The sequence below is a fragment of the Ornithorhynchus anatinus genome, chromosome 2 (genome assembly GCF_004115215.2).
Source record: "Ornithorhynchus anatinus isolate Pmale09 chromosome 2, mOrnAna1.pri.v4, whole genome shotgun sequence".
NCBI lineage: Eukaryota > Metazoa > Chordata > Mammalia > Monotremata > Ornithorhynchidae > Ornithorhynchus > Ornithorhynchus anatinus.
The window spans coordinates 11,381,609-11,399,939 of record NC_041729.1 but is presented as its reverse complement, the minus strand read 5'-3'; the positions used below and the strand labels follow the sequence as shown (position 1 = coordinate 11,399,939).

The 18,331-nt window shown below is 52.5% G+C and overlaps 1 protein-coding gene across 2 annotated transcripts; it reads left to right on the top strand.

The window, feature by feature from the left end:
• Nucleotides 1-1,950: 1,950 nt before the first annotated feature.
• RAN (RAN, member RAS oncogene family) lies at nucleotides 1,951-7,632 on the top strand. Of its 2 annotated transcripts, none has more exons than XM_029058524.1 (7): nucleotides 1,951-2,051; nucleotides 4,258-4,304; nucleotides 4,993-5,077; nucleotides 5,166-5,291; nucleotides 5,747-5,934; nucleotides 6,925-7,095; nucleotides 7,226-7,632. In XM_029058524.1, the coding sequence occupies exons 2-7, from the start codon at nucleotides 4,269-4,271 to the stop codon at nucleotides 7,268-7,270; spliced, it is 651 nt and encodes a 216-aa protein (XP_028914357.1). In that variant the 5' UTR covers nucleotides 1,951-2,051; nucleotides 4,258-4,268; the 3' UTR covers nucleotides 7,271-7,632. The 2 variants fall into 2 exon arrangements, with proteins under 2 accessions (XP_028914357.1, XP_028914358.1); XM_029058525.2 differs by lacking the exon at nucleotides 1,951-2,051 and adding an exon at nucleotides 2,527-2,618.
• The last annotated feature ends 10,699 nt before the right edge of the window (nucleotides 7,633-18,331 follow it).

Here is an 18,331-nt window from a genome sequence, read left to right as displayed (position 1 = left end):
TGAAAGTGCTCAATAAATACGATCGAGTGAATGAATGAAAATAAGTGTTCAATAAATACCTTTGAGGGAGTGGATGAATAAATGAAAGTAAGTGCTCAGTAAATACGCCTGAGCGAATGAACGAAAGCAAGGGTTCAAGAAACACGCTTGAGTGAGTGAATGAATGAAAATAAGCCCTCGATAAATACCAATGAGGGAGTGAATGGTAATAATAATAATGTCGGTATTTGTTAAGCGCTTACTATGTGCCGGGCACCGTTCTAAGCGCTGGGGAGATACAGGGTCATCGGGTTGTTCCACGTGAGGCTCACGGTTAATCCCCATTTTACAGATGAGGGAACTGAGGCCCAGAGAAGTGAAGTGACTCGCCCACAGTCACACGGCTGACAGGGGGCAGAGCCGGGAGTCGAACCCATGACCTCTGACTCCGAAGCCCGGGCTCTTTCCACTGAGCCAAGTGGGCGCTCGAGACGATCGAATGAATGAATGGAAGCACTCAGTAAATAGGCTCCAGTGAATAAATGAGTGAAAGCCAGCGCTCAAGAAATACGGGTGAGTGAGTGAGTGAGTGAGTGAATGAAAATGAGCCCTCGAGAATTACCATTGAGTGAATGAATGAATGAAAGTGAGCGCTCAATACGATCGAATGAATGAATGGAAGCGCTCAGTAGATAGGCTCGAGGGAATGAGCGAGTGAGAGCCAGCGATCAAGAAATACGGTTGAGTGAGTGACTGAGTGAGTGAAGATAAGCCCTCAAGAACGGAGGGAGAGGGACAGAGGGAGGGAAGGAATGAGGACGGACTGAATGGAAGCAAGCGCTGAGGCAATGGGGGGGGGGGAGGGTGGGGAGGGAGGAAGAGAGAGAGAGAGAGGGAGGGAGGGAGGGAGGGAGGGAATGAATAAGGACTGGCCGAATGGAAGGAAGCGCTGAAGCAATGGGAGGGGGGAAGGGGGGGAGGGAGAGAAGGAGGGAGAGAGGGGGGGAGGAGGGGGGAGGAGGGAGGGAGGGGGGAAGGTGGGGAAGAGGGAGGGAGGGAGGGGGAGAAGAGAGAGGGAGAGAGGGGGGAAGAGAGAGGGAGGGAGGGGGGAAGAGAGGGAGGGGGGAAGAGAGAGGGAGGGAGGGGGGAAGAGAGGGAGGGGGGAAGAGAGAGGGAGGGAGGGGGGAAGAGAGAGGGAGGGAGGGGGGAAGAGAGAGGGAGGGAGGGGGGAAGAGGAAGGGAGGGGAGGGGGGGAAGAGGGGAAAGGGGGGGAAGAGGGAGGGAGGGGGAAGAGAGAGGGAGGGGGAAGGGGGGAGAGGGAGGGGGGAAGAGGGAAGAGGGAGGGGGGAAGAGGGAGGGAGGGGGGAAGGGAGGGAGGGGGGAAGAGAGAGGGAGGGAGGGGGGAAGAGGAAGGGAGGGGGGAGGGGGGGAAGAGGGGGAGGGGGGAAGAGGGAGGGAGGGGGGAAGGGGGGAGAGGGAGGGGGGGAAGAGGGAAGAGGGAGGGGGGAAGAGAGAGGGAGGGAGGGGGGAAGAGAGGGAGGGGGGAAGAGAGAGGGAGGGAGGGGGGAAGAGGAAGGGAGGGGGGAGGGGGGGAAGGGAGGGGGGAGGGGGGGAAGGGAGGGGGGAGGGGGGAAGAGGGGGAAAGGGGGGAAGAGGGAGGGAGGGGGGAAGGGGGGAGAGGGAGGGGGGGAAGAGGGAAGAGGGAGGGGGGAAGAGAGAGGGGGAAGAGAGAGGGAGGGAGGGGGGAAGAGAGAGGGAGAAAAAAAGAGAGAGGGAGAAAGGGGGGAGGGGGGAGCGCGTGTGAGTGACGAGGGCCGGTTGGCGGGGTGACGGCCCCACGTGACCTGAGGCGGCGGGCGGAGGAGGGAGGGGGAGGAGGAGCGAGGAGGGGCGGCGCGTGGGCCGGCGTCCCCTCTCCCGGCGGCCACCCGGGGGCGTCAGCGAGCCCCGCCCGTCCGCCCGCCCGCCCGCCCGCCCTCCCTCCTTCCCGCCGTTCCCCGCAGGAGCCGCAGGGCAGGGCAGGGCGAGCGCCGGCCGCGGCACTTCGGCTCCCCGAGGACCACGACCAGACGGTAAATCCGCCCCGGGCCCCCCGACCCCACCTCCGGCCCGCCGGCAGCCCTCCCCGGGGTGGGCCGGAGGACGAGCGGGAGGCGAGCCGAGCCGAGCCGAGGGGGGCGCGGCCCACTCCGCCGGGGGCAGCCCTTGGTCGCCTGCCCCTCTCCCGCGCGCTTCCGACGCCGGGAGCGGCCCCGGGCTCGTTTCCCGCCGCTCGCCGGCCTCCCCCGCCCCCCCCACCCCCCCCTTCTCGGCTGCTGCGGCGCCGGGGCGCGTCCCCGACCGGCGCGCGCTGCGGCGCCCGGCGCGCGCCCGCCCGCGTGTCGGCCTCGGGGCGCGCGCGGAGGCGGCGGGCCATGGCGGGTAAAGCCGCGCGCAGGCGCCGTGGGGCCCCCCCTCCCCGCGCGCGCGCGCCTGACGTCACGGCGTCCCGGCGCGGCCCCGCCCCCCGTGCGCGCGGACGGCGTGGGGCTGCTGGTGGGGGGGTGGGGGGTGTTGCGCCGCCTCTCCGGCCTATTTGAATCGCGCTTCCGCCATCTTCCCAGCGCTCGGTGAGGCCGACGCACAGACGCTTCTGGAAGGTGGGAGCTGAGGGAGGCCCGGCCCGGCCCGGCCCGTGAAGGGGCGGGAGGAGGAGGAGCGGGAGGAGGAGGAGGAGGGATGGCGGCCGGGCCCGGGAGGCCGTTAAGCCCCGTGTGAGGAGAGGAGGACGGGACGGACGGACCGAGGGAGGGAGGGAGGGAGGCCGGGCCGCGGGGAGGGCGGTTGGTGGGGGTTGGCGCGCTTCCTCCTCACACGCAGCGGAGGAGGAGAGGGAAGGAGGAGGCCCGTGAGGGAGGGCGGGCGGCCGGCCGGGCGGGATGACCAGGCGGTTTGGGCCGCGCGCGCGCGCGCCCATCGCCTCAGCCGCCCCCGGCCTCCCTGCCTCCCTCCTTCCCTCCCTCCCTCCGAGCCCCACGCGGGACCACCTCATCCCCTTCTATCCCCCCAGCGCTCCGCACAGAGGAAGCGCTTACCAAATCCCGACATTGACCATTTTTCTCCCCCCTCCGTCCCCCCCCCCCCCATCCCGCCTGCCTCCTCATTCATTCATTCATTCATTCATTCAACAGTATTTATTGAGCGCCTACTGTGTGCAGGGCCCTGGACTCAGCGCTTGGAAGGGACAAGCGGGCGGGAGAGGGAGACGGGCCCCGCCCTTTGACGGGCTCCCAGTCTCCGTTCCCCCGTCCTCGTCGGGCCCCCGAGGGGCGAACGGAGGGTCGAGCTGGAAAGCTCGGGCGCCATTTGCGGCCCATTCATTCCGCCCGCCCTCTTTCCTTGCCTCCATGTGGGGGGGAGGAGCCGCCGCCGGAGCAATGGAGGCCGCGCACCCCACACCCCGACACGGCGCCCTCCGCCCTCGTCGGGACCCCGGGCGGGGAGGGAGACGGTGCTGGGGGCTTCTCTCCCCCCCCCCCACCGGGACTCGCCCATTTGTCCACTCCAAGCGCTCAGCCCGGGGCGCTGCACCGAGGAAGCGCCCAATAAATACGATCGCACGAGGTCACCTCCCTTCTCGGGGCCTCCGGGTGCCCATCCGCCAAAGGGGGAGGAAGGCCGGGAGCCCCACGTGGGACCACCTCATCACCTGGTATTTCATTCATTCGTTCAGTAGTATTGATTGAGCGCTTAGAACAGCGCTCAGCACATAGCGCTCAGTCAATACCATCGAATGGACGGGCCTCGGTGACCCCATCCGCAAAAGGGGGAGGAAGGCCGGGAGCCCCACGTGGGACCACCTCATCACCTGGTATTTCATTCATTCATTCAATAGTATTGATTGAGCGCTTAGAACAGCGCTCAGCACATAGCGCTCAATAAATACCATCAAATGGACGGGCCTCGGTGACCCCATCCGCAAAAGGGGGAGGAAGCCCGGGAGCCCCACGTGGGACCACCTCGCCACCTGGTATCCCCCTCCAGCGCCTAGAACAGTGCTCGGCATGTAGTCGGTGCTTAACCAGTGTCATCGTTCTTAGTGTTGTTATTATCTGTTGCCGGATTGTCCATTCCGAGCGCTTCGCGCAGTGCTCCGCAGAGAGGAAGCGCTCAGTAAATGCGACCGAACGAATGAATGAAAGGGATCGAGCGATAGGTCGATGGCCTCCGCGCCGCCCCAACGCTCATCGCAAAGCTTCCTCTCCTGACCTGTCGTGTCCCGTCTGTCCTTCCTTGCAGAACCGTCCACCATGGCCGCTCAAGGAGAGCCCCAAGTGCAGTTTAAGGTGGGTGCCCGGGCCGAGGCCCTTCAGCCGCCGACATCGAGAGAAACGGCACGGCCCAGCGCCGGGAGCCCTGGCTTGGGAGTCGGGGGTCGGGGGTTCGAATCCCGTTCGGCCGCTGCGGGAGTCGGGGCCGGTGGCCCCGCTGCCCCGGGGACCCCGGCTGGGAAACGGGGTTGAGGACGGTCCGCCCCACGTGGGCTAACCGGACTGCCTGGTATCTACCCCCAGCGCTCAGGACGGTGCTTGGCACGTACTAGGTGCTTAATAAATATTACGATTATCGTTATTGATCGGCCACATAGTAAGTGCTTAACAAATATTGCGATTATCATCGATTGAAAACGCACTCCCGCCCGATAGAGGGATTCGCCGCTCCCGGCTCCGCTGGGAGGTCGACCCGCTTCAGGGCATCGTTGTCCCCATCGGAACCGTCTTTTTTCGGGAACGAGGGCTTTTCCCTCCGGGGGAGAGGCTTGCCCGTTTCACCCATCCTGGGTGGCTGTAAACCGTTCTGGGTTTCTTGGCACGGGGAGGGAGGGGTCTAATATCAATCTCTCCTGTAACTTCTTGTGGAGCCTATCAAGGACCACGCTGAGCTGATCCGTTTTACCCTTTCCCCCCCACTCCCCATTCCAAGTGCGGAACAGAGGTTTGATACTCCCCTTGACTCTCACCCTTGGTTCTACAGCTCGTGTTGGTCGGCGACGGGGGTACCGGAAAGACCACGTTCGTAAAGCGCCACTTGACTGGCGAATTTGAGAAGAAGTACGTAGGTAGGTGGAAAGAGTACCCGGACCCGCCTGCGTGCTCTCGGTTCGCAGTGCCACTCCGCCATCTAAAATCACAATTTTTTTATTCCAGCTACCTTGGGTGTTGAGGTTCACCCCCTCGTGTTCCATACTAACAGAGGGCCTATCAAATTCAATGTGTGGGATACAGCTGGGCAGGAGAAGTTTGGTGGTCTGAGAGATGGCTATTACATCCAAGGTAAGGGGACTGATCTTTAACACCGTTAGGGTGTACGCTCGGTAATCCTGCACTCCCCCAGGTTACTAGTAGTGGCAGAGTTTCTAAAGTAAAAAACGGTTTATTTGTTTCAGCCTTGTAAAACACTACAGCCTTGGAGATCAGAACGTGATCACTAAAATAGGTGCGACGTGGGGTCTTTCAGATTAAATCCACAGAGTCTAACCGTCGGACTTTTTTTTTCATCGTCACCCAGAACAAAGTTTGCTTTTTTGGGTTGCCTCGCTTGAACGGCAGATAAAATTCCAGTTTACCCTTTTAGATCCTCAAGCAGTTTGGTTTTGAAGCTTTGGGACCGATTTATGAGAGTAAACCGAAGGCGGGCTTTTTTCTTAATGAGAAGGTTGTAAATGTCTAGCGTCGGGAAGTGGTGGGTACACAACGAGAATGCCTTACTGGTTGAATTTGCTTTGCAGCTCAGTGTGCCATTATCATGTTTGATGTTACTTCAAGAGTTACTTACAAGAATGTACCTAACTGGCACAGAGATCTGGTACGGGTATGCGAAAACATCCCAATAGTCTTGTGTGGCAACAAGGTGGATATCAAGGACAGGAAAGTCAAGGCAAAATCCATCGTTTTCCATCGGAAGAAGAATCTCCAGGTAAAAGCATAAAGGATACTCTTAAAATGGAAGGACACGGGGACGTACAGCTCGTGGAAAGAGCATGGGGGTCGGGAACCAGGGGGCCTGCTGGCAAGTCGCTTCTCTCTGCCTCGGTTTCCTCCTCTGTAAAATGGGAATCAAATAACCCGTTCACCCTCCCTAGAGTGAGCTCCTAGTGGGACAGAGACTGACCTGATTAACTTGTATCTATTCCGGCGCTTAGAACAGTGCTCGACATAGAACTGCACAGATGCCATAAGTAGCGTTATTACAGTTCTGACTGAGTGTACGGATTAATTTACCACCCGTTGCCAGACGACGAATCTGTCTAGAGTTTTGGAATTTTTGTTTGACCCTCCAGGGCTTGACCCAACTTTAAATTCATTCAGTCGCGTTTCTTGAGCGCTTTACTGTGTAAACCCGTATACTCCCCTCCCCCCACTTCTCAAGGGTTGTCTGCGTTCATGTCAAAATCGGAGCTGTAGTAATCACCCAGATAGTTTCTCTTAAGCCGTCTGCCAAGTCCGGAGGCTTCGGTTTTCAAAAGGTGCATTTTGATGGACCGCAGCGTAGACTGTGGGTCCCTTGTGCACGGGGGGATATATTAAGTCTGTTTTCCTCCCCCAAACGCTTATTGCGGTGGCCTGCGCACTGAGAGCGCTCGATAGATCCCGCTGATGGATAATCTAAGACCGCGTGTAACATAGTGTAGTGTCTGAAGATCCCGGCTCTTATTACCCGTCGTTAACACTTTTGTGATATTCGTTAAAGTGCGTACTATGCGCTGCCGGGCACGGAGGAAAATGAAGCGACTCATCCGAGGTCACCCGGCAAACCGGTAGCGGGGCCAGGATTAGAACCCAGGCCTGCGCCCTTCACCGAACCCGAGGATTATCGTCTATGAACGTTAAAACCCCGGTACTGATTTTGGGTGTGTCTCTCTCTCTCTCTCTCTCTCTCTCTCTCTTTTTTAAATAAAAAATATAGTACTATGATATTTCTGCCAAAAGTAACTACAACTTTGAGAAGCCCTTCCTTTGGCTGGCTAGGAAGCTAATTGGAGATCCCAATTTGGAGTTTGTTGCCATGCCGGCGCTTGCACCGCCAGAAGTCGTCATGGACCCAGCACTGGCAGCACAGTATGAGCAGGACTTACAGGTATCCAGAGTTGAAGTGGTCGATTCCTGGGAATTAACCCGCCTGGACAAAAAAACTAAGACCGAGTTACTGGCGCGGAAAAATCTTGGGAAAGTCCGCATCATCTCTCTCCTCCTCTTTCCTTTTTCAGATTGCTCAAACAACCGCTCTCCCCGACGAAGATGATGACCTGTGAGGAATCGAAGCTGGAGCCCAGCGTCAGAAGTCTAGTTTTATAGGCAACTGTCCTGTGATGTCAGTGGTGCAGCGTGTTTGCCACTTTATTATATAGCTGAGCAGAACATGTGCTTAATCTTTGGGATGCTGAAGGAGATGAATGGGCTTCGGAGTGAATGTGGCAGTTAAAAAAAAAAAATTCCTTCATATTTTGGACCTGCGTATTTAGCTGTTTTTGGACTGCAATTACTTTCCCCTTGAGTTTCAACTGTAAGACTGCTGCAGTCACATCACAATATTCTGTGGTGAATCTTGTTTGTTACTGTCATTCCCATTCCTTTTTCGTTTAGATCATAATAAAGTTGTATTTGAAATACCTAAGCAAGTGAACTTTTATCCGTTACCGGTATTTTAAAACGCTTCAGGATGGTATGAGATGGTTACGCCCCGGTCTTAGAACGCGTAGCTTTTACGTCCTGTCGTTGAACTTGGTACGGTCGGGTTTTTCACGTTCCTGATAGCCGGTCGGTATATTCTGTCCATCAGAAAACAAAGCTGATGGTTAAAGGGTGGCCGCTTTAAAGTTGCTCACCGGCTTTTTCGTAGACGATAGCGACGACCTGGCCGAGCAGTCAGCTGTGAGAGAGCCAACCCCGCCGAAATGATATTTCGGATGCCCAATAGATCGCTCCTAGAATGGAAAGCTGAGTGTTGGAAGGGAGTGCGTGAACCGCGTACCCTTTGCCGGGGGCAACCTCCATTAGAATAAAACTTGAATTTTATCTGACTACATCTTGGATACCGCTCAACTTGTATTTTATTAATTAACCTCGGGAGGCCAAAAAGGGAACGTTGGAGGAGGGATACCTGGCAGTGGAGTTCTACTCCGGGAGTTCCACCAGGCAGTGGTAACGGAGAAAATGGCCTCAGTGAACTATATATAAAAACATCCCATTTAAACTGGAGGATGCCAGTCCCGTTTCGGGCCTAAACCTAGTCATCGAAAACTGAAAAGCATTCGAGCTTGCTGTAGTCTTGCAGGAGGTACGTCCAACTCAAAGTCGGTAAATGAAACTCAAATCTTAGGACAGTGTGGATTTGGAAGGCTGTAAGATAAAGGCTAAATTCGAGTCAAATGACCCTGACTCTAACCTGGACCATTGTAACCATCTTTCAGCGACACGTAACTGAAAATGAAGCTTTGGACCATCAGGTCTGTACTTTGGGTTCCAGAATAAAGTGAAACATTCTTCACTTTCCCTGTAGTTTTCTGCACTTGTTGGAGCAGATTTTCAGAATTTTAGTAAGTAGTCTGGCACAGGGCGAGTCTAGCTTGCAAAGGGCGAGTCTTGTCATGGAAAAAAAAGTGCAACCTGATTCTCTCCCCCCGGGCCCACCAGCAAAGAAGGAGATGGCTCATGTCTAATGTCTCTGGGAGGATCTAGGGGTGGGCCAGGAAGGCCCTCTGGCGAACTGGCTGGATTCTTCTGTGACCTTGGCAGTACCCCATGTGGGAGTCAGAGGTCATGGGTTCGACTCCCGGCTCTGCCACTCGTCAGCCGTGTGACTGTGAGCGAGTCACTTCACTCCTCTGGGCCTCAGTTACCTCCTCTGGAAAATGGGGATTAACTGGGAGCCTCACGTGGGACAACCTGATGACCCTGTATCTACCCCAGCGCTTAGAACAGTGCTCTGCATATAGTAAGCGCTTAACAAGTACCAACATCATCATTATTATTATTGATTGTGCTGTATTGCCCGCAGTGCTTGGCCCAGAGTGAGTACTTCAATCCCACGCGTCATATAAAGAAAAACCTACGTTATGCTCATTTCTACATCCGCGTTCTTCCCCCATCTACCATCTTCTGACGGAGCCGCTGTCTGCTCATGCGTGATCCACCTTTGTGTTTGCCCTGACTTGATTGGGTTCTGAAAGGCCGAGTACAAGGAGGTGTAATGGGCCCATTAGGGGATTAGGAAGCATTGTTTGTGTGGGGGGGAAAAAAAACAATTTTAATGGTGCGCCAGGAGACTTTAAGGCGCACTAGAAATGAATGAAGAGTTAATTTCCTTGGATAACAGTGCTAACTCCGTCAGGTCATTACTATCTTGTAGCTTAAATTTGAAACCCTTACAAACTAGAGGGAAGCAAGGTGCCTTTATTTGAGAGGGTAGGGTGGGCTTCTAGAAGATGATTCATCGAAGAGCTGGATATTAAAAGGCCAGGTCAGAGAAATGGCTGGATTTTTCCACTTGATCCCCCTTCTAGAATCTTGAATAATCTCTTAAAGCAACAGAGCCAGGTTTTTCTATTATGTGGACACCCCATCTAGTGGAAGAAGTCACGGAAATATCTTTTAGGTCACTGCGAGGTCTCACTGACCCTCACCGAATCCTACTTTCCCCCCTCCCCGAGTAGCATCTCAATGTGGACCTCGTTCAGAACTCCCCTCTGATTCCCAAGTCTCCAGAAGCAGGCATTTCAGACAGTGGGAGAGGTTTGCTGCGTTTCGGCATCTTCCGGGTACAAATCACGGCTTCCGCGAAATACACGTAGCGGAAGGAGAGGTTTGCGGCTAAGAGTAGCCTCCAGAAACCAAAGCAGCAAGATTGAAATTGATGGACAGCCCTCAGTCTTAACTCCCGAAAACCACTTTGTCAGAGTGGGACCAATTTTTTTTCCTCTTTACATAGTATTTATAATAATAATAATGTTGGTCTTTGTTAAGCGCTTACTATGTGCAGAGCACTGTTCTAAGCGCTGGTGTAATAATAATAATCATGTTGGTATTTGTTAAGCGCTTACTATGTGCAGAGCACTGTTCTAAGCGCTGGGGTAGACACAGGGAAATCAGGTCATCCCACGTGGGGCTCACAGTCTTTATCCCCATTTTCCAGATGAGGTAACTGAGGCACAGAGAAGTGAAGTGACTCGCCCACAGTCACAGCTGACAAGTGGCAGAGCAGGGATTCGAACTCATGACCTCTGACTCCCAAGCCCGGGCTCTCGCCACTGAGCCATGCTGCTTACGGGGTAAACAGGTTGTCCCACATGAGGCTCACAGCCTTCACCCCCGTTTTCCAGGTGAGGACGACGCAGAAGGGAGCGATGGTGACGATGGTGGTATTAAGCGCTTACTAGGTGCCAGACACTGTACTGAGGGCTGGAAAAGAGGTCTCAGGGAAGGCCTCTTGGAGGAGATGTGCCTTCAATAAGGCTTTGAAGAGGGGGAGAGTAACTGTCTGTTGGCATCACCCCTACCTGCAAATAGTCGGTTGAGACCGTGAGCCCGTCGTCGGGCAGGGATGGTCTCTAACTGTTGCCGAATCGTACATTCCAAGCGCTAGGACGGTGCCCTGCACATGGTAAGCGCTCAATAAATACGATGGAAGGAATGACTAAATACGAACGTCTGCATTGAGCGCTGAAAGTCGCCCTGAAGTAGATACGGCTCGTGCGAGTGAATCATGGAAGGCTTTTCGAGAAAGTGAGATCGGGACCAATCAATCGATGGTTTATTGAGTGCTTAGTGAGTGCAGGGCACTATATTAAGCGATTGAGAGAGTGCAACACAGCAATATAACAATAATAATAATAATGTTGGTATTTGTTAAGCGCTTACTCTGTGTAGAGCACTGTTCTAAGCGCTGGGGTAGACACACGAATCAGGTCGTCCCACGTGGGGCTCACAGTCTTAATCCCCATCTTACAGATGAGGTAACTGAGGCACAGAAAAGTGAAGTGACTTGCCCACAGTCGCACAGCTGACAGGTGGCGGAACCGGGATTCAAACTCACGACCCCCGACTCCAAAGCCCGTCCGCGTTCCCTGCCCACAGAGAGCTTACAGTCTAGAGGGGGAGACGGACATTAATATAGATAGAGAAGCGGCGTGGCTCAGTGGAAAAAGCACCGGCTTGGGCGTCAGGGGTCATGAGTTCGAAACCCGGCTCCGCCACTTGTCGGCTGTGCGACTGTGGGCAAGTCACAACTTCTCTGTGCCTCAGTTACTTCATCTGTAAAATGGGGATTAAGACTGTGAGCCTCACGAGGGACCACCTGACGACCCTGTATCTCCCCCAGCGCTTAGAACAGTGCTCTGCACACAGTAAGTGCTTAACGAATACCAACATTATTATTATGAGTAAATTATGGATATATACATAAGTGCCGTGGGGCCAAATTACACGGAAGTGGGAAAAGAGGAAATGAGGGCTTAGGGAAGGCCTCTTGGAGGAGATGTGCCTTCGAGAAGGCTTTGAAGGCTGGGAGAGTAATTGGCGGCTAGGAAAAGGGAGGGCGATCCAGGCTAGAGGCAGCTCGGGTGCAAGAGGTCACGTCCAATTCCCACCTGTAGTCAGAGGTCGTGGGTTGGAATCCCGGCTCTGCCACTTGGCAGCTGTGTGACTGTGGGCAAGTCACTTCACTTCTCTGTGCCTCAGTTCCCTCATCTGGAAAATGGGGATAAAGACTGTGAGCCTCACGTGGGACGACCTGATGACCCTGTATCTCCCTCAGCGCTTAGAACGGTGCTCGGCACACAGTAAGCGCTTAACAAATACCAACGTTATTATTATCTGTGTAAAATTCTCTCCCAGCACTTAGTAGAGTGCTCTGTACAAACACTATTACTAGCAGGAGGGCTTTGTCGAGCGGAGAATCGCAGTCTGGTGGAGTTATGAGGGAGGGGGTTCCAGATGATCGCCCCGACTTCCCGGACCCAAGCCGGGATAGGCCACATGTGGCCTGAACAGTCCTGATACGAAGTCAGCGTGGACACGCAGCCCGTTCGTTCTTGGGGAGAAGAACTTTGTACTTAGCCACTGTATCTCCCTCCATCAATCGATCGGGGGGGGGGGGGTATTTATTGAGCACTTAACTGTACTTAAACCTTTGTGAGAGGACAATACAAAAAAGTAGATACAGCTGGTCCCTGCTCAGGAGGAGCTTAGAGACTAGATGCTAAGTTCCATATTGTGCCTCCCCAGAGAGCGTTCCAAAGCCTTCATTCATCATAATGATGAAGTGATTTACAAAAGTGAGAGCTAGAAGCGTGAAAAAAGGGATCAGAAAAAGTGAAAAGCACACAAACATCCCCGCTCCCTGTCTCCGCCCCCAGCAGTGTATTCACTCATTCGTTCGTTCGTTCAATAGTATTTACTGCACTGTGCTAAGCGCTTGGGAGAGTACGTTACAACAACAGACAGACATATTCCCTGCCCGTGAACGAATTTACAGTCTAGAGGGAGGAAGCAGCGTGGCTCACTGGAAAGAGCCCGGGCTTGGGAGCCAGAGGTCATGGGTTCGAATACCAGCTCTGCCACTTGTCAGTTGTGTGACTGTAAGCGCTTAACAAATGCCAACATTATTATTATTAGTTCCTGTCCCATGCGAAGCTCAAAGTCTTAAGGGGGAGGGAGAGCAGGTACCTAATCCCCAGTTATAATAATGATAGTAATAATAATGGTATTTGTTAAGCCCTTACTATGTGCCAAGCACTGTTCTAAGCGCTGGGGTAGATAAAAGTTTATCAGGTTGTCCCACGTGGGCCTCACAGTCTTAATCCCCGTTTTTCAGATGAGGCAACTGAAACATCGAGAAGTTAAGTGACTTGCCCAAAGTCCCACAGCTGACCAGCGGCCAAGGTGGGATTAGAACCCGCGACCTCTGACTCCCAAGCCCGGGGTCTTTCCACTAAGCCAGTTGTACAGATGAGGAAACCGAGGTCCCGTAGCCTTTTCAGTCACCCAATCACTCAGATGAGGATTCAATCGTCAGGGACATCTATTTTAAAAACGAAGGACAACTACCTATTGTAAATAACTCTGACTCACCTATTAGATTATTAGACGGTACGCGCCTCGGGGCGAGGGAACATGTGAATTGCTTCCGTTGTATGTTTGTCTCCCTCATTAGAGTGTGAACCCCGGATGCGTAGGGAACTCTGTATCTTCCAAATGCCTAGGGCAGGGCACCCCACCAAGTGGGCCCTCAAAAAATGCAATTACTTCGATGAACACTTCTACTGTTACTAATTACTAATACGATTAGACTGTGAGCCCCTCACTGGGCAAGGATTCTCTATCTGTCGCCGAATTGTCCATTCCAAGCGCTTAGTACAGTGCTCTGCACATAGTGAGCACTCAATAATTACTATTGAATGAATGAATAATGCTATACTGCTTTCCCGAATGCCTTGTACAGTGCTTTTCCTGCCGGAGATCCTCAATAAATACCGCCCGTCGAAAGCGGGTTCTACCAGTCAAAACTGTAAGTTCCTTGTGGGCAGGGAACATGTCCAGCAACTCTATTATATTCTCTCCCAAGCGCTTAGTTGAGCACTCTGCACACGCAGTAAACAATAAATACGATTGACTGATAAAATTCTAGAAGCTTCTCCACCCTGTGATCGTGATGTTCCATTTTCTGCCTTGACTCAATTGCGTCAGTATCCTCACTGATACGCCTATCTAAAATTGGCTCAATTTAGAATTCAATTCTAAAAATTGCTCTACGTACATCTTTCCAGTGGCGTCAAACACTTTCATAAAGTCTCTGGAAACTGCAGAAGGTTCCTGGTGTTGCCCTTTTCCTGTTTTTGACTTGCTGCAAAGATCGTATCGTTGTGCCACGCTGCGATCCAAAGTCACGGTGTGACCCTGGGGGGGTTTCTCCTGTCTCTCCCCTCTCCAGACCACACATCACTCTACTGCCTGGATCATTGTTCTGAAAAACCATTCAGTCCATAATAATAATGTTGGTATTTGTTAAGCGCTTACTATGTGCCGAGCACTGTTCTAAGCGCTGGGGGAGATAGAGGGTAATCAGGTCGTCCCATGTGAGGTTCCCAGTTAATCCCCATTTTACAGATGAGGTAACTGAGGCGCAGAGAAGTGAAGTGACTTGCCCACAGTCACACAGCTGACAAGTGGCAGAGCAGGGATTCGAACTCATGAACTCTGACTCCCAGGCCCGTGCTCTTTCCACTGAGCCACGCTGCTTTTTATTCCCACTCCTCAAACATGTCCACATGCCCATCCACCCCCACATCCAACGGAAACTCCTTACCGTCGGCTTTAAGGTAGACAATCGGCTCTCTCTCTTCCTTTAACTCTCCGATCTCCGACAATAACCCAATCTCTACACTCCGCTCTTCTAATGCCAACCTACCCTCTATATTGAGATCTCATCTCTCCCTCCACTGACCCCTTGCCCGATTTTAATAAACTGTACTCTCCCAGCTGTCTAGTACAATGTTCTGCTCACCGTAAGTGCTCGGTATATACCATCGATCCATAGAAATACGCCAGCATCATCATCATCTTCAGAAAAGAAAGGAGAAAGATCAGAGTGAGACAATTATTGAGGAATTATTTTCACTGACATGACCCTAGCCAGAGAACTCCTGGATCAACTACTGCATGATCTAGTGGAAAGAACATGGGCCCGAAAGTCAGAGGATCTGGGTTCTAATCTCAGCTCTGCCAACTGCTTGCTCTGTGACTTCGGGCAAGTCACTTCACTTCTCTGGGGCTCGATTTCCGCAACTATAAAATGGCATTAAATACCTGTTCTCCCTCCTACTTAGACTGTGTGCCCTATGTGGGACTAGGAGTGTGTCCGACTGATTAACTTCCTTCCTTTTTCCTTCAATCATATTTTTGGAGTGCTTACTGTGTGCAAAGCACTAGCGCTTGGTAGAGTACAATATAACAACAAACAGACATATTCCTGCCCACAACTAGCTCCCAGTCTAGAGGGGGAGACGGACATTAATATAAATAAATAAATAGTAAATAAATACAGAAATAATTTGTATCTACCCCAGCACTTAGAACAGTGCTTGATACCTAATAAGTGCTTACCTAATTATGATACCATCAACTGAACACCCGCAGGATCACACTCTGACTTCGGATCACAGCGTGGCACAACCATACGATCTTCGCAGCAAATCAAAAACAGGAAAAGGGCAGAGAGCAACACCAAGAACTTTCTATAGTTTTCAGAGACTTTATGAAAGTATTCGACGCCACTGGAAAGATGTCTGTAGAGAAATTTTTAGAAAAAATGACCTGGACAGCAGAGTGAAGCATGGATTGCAGAGGGGAAAGGCTGGAGGCAAGGAGGTAAGCTAGTACAGTGCTCTGCACGCAGTAAGCGCTCGATAAGTACGACTGAATGAATGACAAGTGTTAGGATCAAGAGACGTATAGGCTGCACTCAACATTAAGTGGCAAAACGGGGTCACAAATAATTAAGCCTTAGGAAGAAGTCCGTCTCCGAATAAAAATGCTAGAATCACCTCAACCCAGCTGTGCTGACTAGAAAAAGTGAGGAGATGGATGAGCACTTCTTGTGGGCAGAGCACTCTACTAAGAACTTGGGAGAGTATAAATACAAGAGAGATTATTGATATGATCTCTACCTGCAAGGAGGGACAATCTAGTCGGGGAGGATGCCAGCAGGAGGTCCAAAAAGATGACAAAGGAAACATTTTAAGGACAAACAACAAAATCTCAGACGAGGCTACACCTCTGCTGAAAACTGGGTGCCACTTTTCACAGATAGACCGGCATAATGCACTGCTATCAAAACAGGAGAGGCTCTTTTTGAGCAGAAGCTGAATGAGGATCAGAAGATGAGGGAAAACCAAAAACAGTGCCAGGTGCTACAAACCACAGATATGTCAACATACAAAGAAATGTTGGTGTGTGGCCAATGTTTGGGGAACTGCAGCTATTTTGGCTCCATATAAACATATTGCTGAATTTTTTTATGGTATTTGATAAGTGCTCACTAGGAAGCCAGGCACTGAATTAAGCACTGGGGTAGATTCAAGCTAATCAAGTTGGACAGAGTCCATGCTCCCCGTGGGGTTCATAGTCTTAATCCCCATTTTACAGATGTGGGGACTGAGGCATAGAGAAACTAAATGACTTGACCGAGGTCACACAGCGACGGACAGCAGAAGCGGGACTAGAACTCAGGTCCTTCTGACATCCAGGCCCGTGCTCTATCCGCTAGACCAAGCCGCTTCTCTAATTTCGCCTCGAATGACATTTTCTTTGAAAGCAAAATAATAATAATGATGCCATTTGTTAAATCCTTCCTAGATATCAAGCACTGAGTAAAACAGTAGAGTTGATACAGGATAATCACAGCTAATGCAGTCCCTGTTCAATGTGGGGTTCACAGTCAAATGGGGGCTGGGGAACAAATATGTAACCCCCATTTTACAGTTGAGGAAATTGAGCCACAGAGAAATTAAGTGACTTGACAAAGGTCACACATCAGACAAGTGGCAGAGCCAGGGTTAGAACTCAAGTCCTTTGACTTTCAGGCCCATGCTCTTTCCCCTAAGCCACTGTGCTTGTCCACTCTACCGAGACTGCTCTCTCTAAGGCCACCCGTGACTTCCTTCTTGCCAAATCCAACGGCTCCTACTCTATTCTAATCCTCCTTGACCTCTCAGCTGCCTTTGACACTGTCGACCATCCCCTCCTCCTCCACACCTTATCTCACCTTGGCTTCACGGACTCCGTCCTCTCCCGGTTCTCCTCTCATCTCTCTGGTCGGTCATTCTCGGTCTCCTTCGCGGGCTCCTCCTCCCCATCCCATCCTCTAACTGTTGGAGTTCTTCAAGGGTCAGTTTTTGGCCCTCTTCTGTTCTCCATTTACACTCACTCCCTCGGTGAACTCATCCGCTCTCACGGCTTTGACTACCGTCTCTACGCAGATGACACGCAGATCTACATCTCCGCCCCGTCCTCTCCCCATCCCTTCAGGCTCGCATCTCCTTCCGCCTCCAGGATGTCTCCACCTGGATGTCGGCCCGCCACCTAAAACTCAACATGACCAAAACTGAGCTCCTCATTTTCCCTCCCAAACCCGGTCCTCTCCCTGACTTCCCTATCACCGTGGACGGTACGACCATCCTTCCCATCTCTCGGGCCCGCAACCTCGGTGTCATCTTTGACTCGGCTCTCTCGTTCACCCCACACATCCGATCCGTCACCAAAACCTGCCGGTCTCACCTTTATAATATCTCCAAGATCCGCCCTTTCCTCTCCACCCAAACGGCTACCTTATTGCTACGGGCTCTCGTAATATCCCGGCTAGATTACTGTGTCAGCCTGCTCTCTGATCTCCCTTCCTCCTCATACTCCCCGCTCCAGTCTATTCTTCATTCCGCTGCCCGGCTCATCTTCCTGCAGAAACGCTCTGGGCATGTCACTCCCCTTCTTAAAAACCTCCAGTGGTTGCCTATCGACCTCCGCACAAAACAAAAACTTCTCACTCTAGGCTTCGAGGCTGTCCATCCCCTTGCCCCTTCCTACCTCTCCTCCCTTCTCTCTTTCCACCGCCCACCCCGCACGCTCCGCTCCTCCGTCGCCCAACTCCTCACCATCCCCCATTCTCGCCTACCCCGCCGTCGACCCCCGGGCCACGTCCTCCCGCGGTCCCGGAACGCCCTCCCTCCTCACCTCCGCCAAACTCTCTTGCCCTCTTCAAAACCCTACTTAAGGCTCACCTCCTCCAAGAGGCCTTCACAGGTTGAGCTCCCCATTTCCCTCTGCTCCATCTACCCCCACCTTCACCTCTCCACAGCTAAACCCTCTTCTCCCCCCTTTCCCTCTGCTCCTCCCCCCTCCCGTCCCATCCCCTCGGCACTGTACTCGTCCGCTCAACTGTCTATATCTTCATTACCCTATTTATTTTGTTAATGAGATGTACATCACCCTGATTCTATTTATTTGCTATTGCTTTAATGAGATGTTCTTCCCCTTGAATCTGTTTATTGCCATTGTTCTCGTCTGTCCGTCTCCCCCGATTAGACCGTAAGCCCGTCAAAGGGCAGGGACTGTCTCTAGCTGTTACCGATTTGTACATTCCAAGCCTTTAGTACAGTGCTCTGCACATAGTAAGCGCTCAATAAATACTATTGAATGAATGAATGAATAAAAAAGACAATTTACATGCATAATGTGCACATCTTATCGATCGGCTTGAGCTGATGGTCTAGCATCTAAAAGTCAAAGGCTGAGTCAGCTTAACTCTGACCAGTGTCCACTTTTCA

What these genes read in the sequence shown, in the direction of transcription:
- RAN (XM_029058524.1), top strand. Translation starts at nt 4,269, where the DNA reads ATGGCCGCTCAAGGAGAGCCCCAAGTGCAGTTTAAG. An exon ending in ATTTGAGAAGAAGTACGTAG is followed by an intron (nt 5,078 to 5,165) that starts GTAGGTGGAAAG and finishes TTTTTATTCCAG; the next exon opens with CTACCTTGGGTGTTGAGGTT. An exon ending in AGATGGCTATTACATCCAAG is followed by an intron (nt 5,292 to 5,746) that starts GTAAGGGGACTG and finishes TTTGCTTTGCAG; the next exon opens with CTCAGTGTGCCATTATCATG.